Source organism: Leptidea sinapis, chromosome 2 (assembly GCF_905404315.1).
Source record: "Leptidea sinapis chromosome 2, ilLepSina1.1, whole genome shotgun sequence".
Lineage (NCBI taxonomy): Eukaryota > Metazoa > Arthropoda > Insecta > Lepidoptera > Pieridae > Leptidea > Leptidea sinapis.
Window position 1 is genome coordinate 27,661,316 of NC_066266.1, and position 5,648 is coordinate 27,666,963.

Sequence of the window (5,648 nt, forward strand, 5' to 3'; positions counted from 1 at the left end):
ATGTATTTACATAATATATTGTAATTAAAATTATTTGTAAAACGACGAAGGTGTAAATGTTGATTTAAAAGAATAGCAATAAGTTTTTCCCACTTCTCATTAGCTCAATCCTTTACGTGAGTAAGGGTAAGTGACCGTAAACAAGAAAAGTAATTTTTTGACAGTCCTAGTGTTATTCAGTGACCTACATGAATAAAGTAAATTTGTATTGATTGACGCAGAGAACGCTTTGGTGACCATACTTTCACAACACTTATGATTAGATGTTCAGTACCTAAAGTTTATATTTATGTACTGAACGATAGCAAATTTTATCTAGTTTTTATTAAGCAATAATATTTTATGAAGCATAATGTTGAGTAATGACATTTATGATATAAATCCAAGGATTTTAATTCTTTATATTTAATTTTCTGTTCCTACTTTTGCTGACAAAAATCCGCGAGCTCGAAGACTGAGCTCGGGCGTATTAACATGATCATATACAGGTTGCTTCATTAGGGCGATTTTTGAATAGATTCTACATAATGTCATGTTAATTATCAATTATATTATGTCTGAAATGAGTTGTAATGGAAAAGTAAAGAAACAAGTAACATAATATTTGCACAATTTTATTTCAATAATGCAATTTTTTTAATCTAAAACAATGCCAATGTGAAAATATAAAAAATTACTTTATTAACAGTTAGTTTGACTCAGTATCGCTATAAACATACATACAGATAACGCTAGACACAGAGACGTGAAAATAAAAAAATATGGATAGTTTCATTTACAGTTTAGCTTTGATATCAGTCTGTTATTTGACTATGTATTTGCTACATACATACAGGTACCGCTAAACACGTAGATATGTATGGACATTCAGTAGTTAATATGAATTTAAAATTTATTCAAAGTAATTATATTTTTATTTAAAAAGTAAATCCGCGTACGCTACTTTCACTCAGATCCTAATTGAAATTCAAATATTTTTATTCAAAATAGGATATGACATCACCCATGAAAGTCAAACACTACCTCATTCCATTAATGCCTCAGCAGAAAACCTGAGAAGAATGGGCGCAACAAAATAAGCGGTCTTTTATTTTTCATCAAAAAATATGCTTACAAAGTAATGTTGTACAATTAAACTTATTATTTAATAGCCTGAGGGCGGTCGTTCAATTCCCAATCTGTGGTATCATTAAGAAAGTCATTTATGTTATAGTAACCTTTACCACACGAACGTTTTTTAACAATTCTTTTGAATAACGTAATACTTTTGTTTTGAACATTTTCTGGGATCTTGTTGTAAAAGCATATACATCGCCCCACAAAAGACTTACTAACTCGACTTAGCCGAGTAGTAGGCATTATAAGTTTATGTATGTTCCTGGTGTTAACATTATGATTATGACAGTTTCTTACAAATTCACTTATGTGCCTATGAACATACATTACATTATCAAGAATATATTGAGAAGCAACAGTCAAGATGTAATTTCTTTGAATTTTGCTCTCGATTCTTTATGACCTATGTTATAAATAGCACGAATAGCCCACAAATATGGTATTAATATCGGCTGCACTGCCCCATAACAATATACCATAGGACATAATACTATGCAAAATTTTCTTAACCGCATACGCTGCAGAACTAAGTCTATTCGACAATCCTTCAATATGCGGGCCCCATTGCAATTTGGAATCAAGTAAAGGAAGTAATGCCATCCGTTTAATAAAATATTCGGATCTACATTTTTAACATTTGGCGCAATAAATTTAATATATTTAGTTTTATTCCTATACGATAAGTTATTGGCGCTAAACCAGTACACGATGTCAGATAGAGCATTGTTTACTTCGTCATATAAAACTTGGCTTCTTTTTACTTTGAATATGAGCGCAGTGTCATCCGCAACCAATACTATCTTGTGTTTTTTTTCTACAAAGTTAGGTAGATCATTCATATAAATTATGAAGAGGAAGGGTCCAAGAATAACCCTTGTGGTACCCCCATACCGAGAGGAGTCCCAGGAGATCTCCTACCATTCACATCGACACTCATAATCCTATTATTTAAATATATGAGATCAGAAGATCGAGCGCAGATCCTCTTATACCACAGTGACATAGCTTTCTGACCAGCGTTAAGTGTTGAACACAATCAAAAGCCTTCGATAAATCACAGAAGATACCAAGTGCATTCTGTGATTCCTCCCAGGCCTCAGAAATATTCCTGATGAGTTCAACACCTGCATCCGTAGTCGAGCGTCCTCTAGTAAAGCCAAATTGTATTTTATATGAAGTAGCTTATAAGTGTTAAAGTGAGTAAGCATTTGTATTATTTTTTTTTAATTTTACTAACGGTCGGCAAATCGTAAACAGGGCGATAGTTATTCGGGTCAGAAGTAAGTCCCGATTTAAATATTGGTGTAATTTTACTATATTTCCGAAGGTCAGGAAACACGCCATGTTCAATACAGCTATTAAAAACTAATGCTAGATATGGTGCTATGACGTCAATTACTGAATTTATTGTTTTCACAGAATTGCCCCATATATCAGCAGTTTTTTTCATTTCTAAAGATCTGAAAGTTTTAATTATTTCTGCTGGACTAACAACACTGAATTTGAAATTGTATTTACATTCTTTAACATTTTCCGAAAGAAGTGACTCGGCAACAGCTGGTCGAGGAGACAAGGGTGCTTGTGATAGAAACTGGAATGTCAGAAAAAAAAATCTCAAAAACAGAAGCTACTTCCTGCTCAGAATAATAATGTACCTCATCTATCGAACTTATCCTTTCAAATCCTTCAAGTATTCCACTTTCAAGTAAGCCACTCATTCTTCTTTGTTGCCCCGAATTCGGGGAGTGTCGGTCAGATTATCAAGACTATGGTAATCTGCCCAACACTCCCCGACACATAACGCCACCTGGCACAGACTGCACATAAGCCTGACCTGGGTACGTTTTTTTCGAGCCTTACACATGCCGCAATACAATCTCTTGTGCCCCTGGTTGTTGGGCATTTTCTCAGTATTCACTGGATTATGAGGTCCTGGCCGGAGACGCAGTTCACTGTTGTGCGAGTTTTGTATTAAGGCTGGCAACCTATGACCTCTGCCAAATCGGGCAAGTAACCCTTCCGCCACTTTCATGCGGAAATCTCTGTGTGAGTACGCCACATGGATTGAATTACGTTTGTATATTATATATGCATTTAGAATACTGGTATTAAGCAGCCTTTTAAATATCTTATTATACCATTTATGGCATTGATTTCTCTCGAACAGAAATTTTGAAAGTTTCCTATCTTTGAGGGCGACACCGCCCGAATTGTGGATGTACTCCTCTACCGCGATTGGCTTTTTCCTGCTTTCCTCAGCTCGCATTCCCGGTACCATTTGATGTTGATGGTACGTAGAGACTACGGTGACTAACTTCGCGGCACTCCACGTGACAAGAGCTATGTCACCGCAGTGGCTAGCTATACAAGTCCCACGTGCAACATGACTCTGCTTTAAATCTTTCATGACCTGTGGGATATTTTTACGCGTTAGGTTTATTTGGCCTAGTACATCTGTACACCGGCTTTTCAGGTATCTTGTTAGTGGTATCTGGTTGAACCAGTTATCCATAACTAAGATATGCCCAAAATCCAGATACCCATCCATGAGCTCTAATACAACCTTGGAAGTTGTGTTTGTGAACCCATGAAAAGGATCTGGATGCAAGGACATTTCCTTGCTGGTGTAAAACTTGGTCTTGAGCAAATAGCCGGTGGCAGACTCGCACAAGTCAATAGATTTAATGCCGAAACGATCAGCTTTCGACCTTATACATGGCCGCCTGCTTAGGCGGCCCTTCCAAAGTAGCAAGGAATCGTCAAGGCAGATGTGCTGCGTGGGAATGTATAATTCCGAAAACTTCTTATTGCAGTGATTAAGTACTGGAGCCACTTTGCAAATGTTTCGTGCACAACCATGAACCGAACTATCTATGTCGCTCACAAAGTGCAGGAACTTTGTTATCAAAGTAAATGTATTGCGGCACATTATTTGCGTGAATCTCGGCATCTCTATTACGCTCCTCTCCCAATAATCCTGAAGTCTGACACGAGGAGTGAGAGACATAAAAATAAACACGGCAAACAATTGATACAATACCTGTATCGTCACATCCGACCACTGCTCCAAATACTTTGGAACAGCCGCACTATTCGCGGGACCAGTGTATTGTTCAATATGCTGCCTTGCATATTTATTTGTCTCCGCCGCTATGAGACCCATAACGTCCTCGTCCCAAATTTTGAGAAATATCTCGGTAGGGTCATTTGAACTGAATGCTGGACCAGGATTTCTTTGGTATGTTTCCTTTTGTCCGGTAAAACTAGAAAAGTTATCAGTCCAGTTGAAAACCATACTAACTTTCGGTACCAGGTCATTTTGCCCCCCCATCTCATTCACGTCCTCTGTCACTATCTCCTTAGCCTCACCAGTCATGCTTTCATCACCTTCCACTACAACATCTTCCACAGCCAGTTCATCATCATATTCGTATCTTACATCCTTTTCAACATTACCTGCCGTTCTATCTTTCATACAATGTCGTAAGCGGGCGCCACGTTGCCTAAGCTGTTCCTCGTCCTCTTCGTCCGTCGAGTCCATGTCGGCGTCGCTGCCAGAATCAACCAACATCAAAGCAATTTTCTCACCTTGAAGAGGCAGCGAGCGACGAGCCTTCAAAATTCGGCGGCCGCCAGTGGACGAGGTCATTATCTGAGGACGCTTCTCTTGTACCCTAGATGTCTGAAAATGGAACAGTGGCTCATATACATCGCCCTGTAAGCAGGTAAGACATATTACACAACATAAGTCGATACGAGCAATCAAAGTCAGAAACTCATTTCGAGAGAAGTGCCAAGAAACTCAAAGGTAAACTTTTCAATAATTATTTACAGCTTTTCACAAACGCTTCCAAATACATTATATGCAAATTGATGCAATAAATACTCAAACGTGATAAAACAAATATTGTATTTATATAGATATTTACAACTACAAAAAGTGTTTTCAAATGAGTATCATATATTGTACCGGCGCAGTTCCCACGGTTAGAACAATAGATTGGTTTCGACTTATCGCTGTCGGCACTTTTATGATTCCCTTATAGAGATAAGAATATTGGGAGAACTAAAATTACACATAACCTTTCACAGAAACGGTCCATTGTTTTCTTGAAACATAAAATAAAATAAACAGTTTCGAAGAAATGCAGAAAGGCATGTGCAAGTATTTTAAAATATGTTTTCTCATTATTTTACTCATTTTATGTATTTTATTATTTCCTGTTAAGCTAATTTGGTAATTAATTAATAATGAATTTCGTCAACAAAACTGACACAAATATCATTATTAATTAATTAATTATCTTTATAGATATTTTTTTATAATTTTAAAATATTTTGACTACCTACTTATATGTAAACATGATTAATATGGGTCCCTGACCTGCAATAAAATGATTTTTTTTTATCATTGGGTCTACAAGATATGCTCATAACATTCACGTGTTGAGTGACGCCTCAGTCAGTCTAAGTCTTGATGTATCACTTTGATACATTGGAAAACTGGAAAGCAACAAATAAAATGAATTTTG

The 5,648-nt window shown here is 36.6% G+C and overlaps 1 protein-coding gene across 1 annotated transcript; it reads right to left on the bottom strand.

Annotated features, from left to right (window-relative positions):
• Window positions 1–555: 555 nt before the first annotated feature.
• On the bottom strand, window positions 556–5,234 carry LOC126972668 (piggyBac transposable element-derived protein 4-like). The gene has a single exon (XM_050819553.1). It carries the CDS (start codon window positions 4,763–4,765, stop codon window positions 2,831–2,833), a length of 1,935 nt encoding a protein of 644 aa, XP_050675510.1. The 5' UTR covers window positions 4,766–5,234; the 3' UTR covers window positions 556–2,830.
• Window positions 5,235–5,648: the final 414 nt, after the last annotated feature.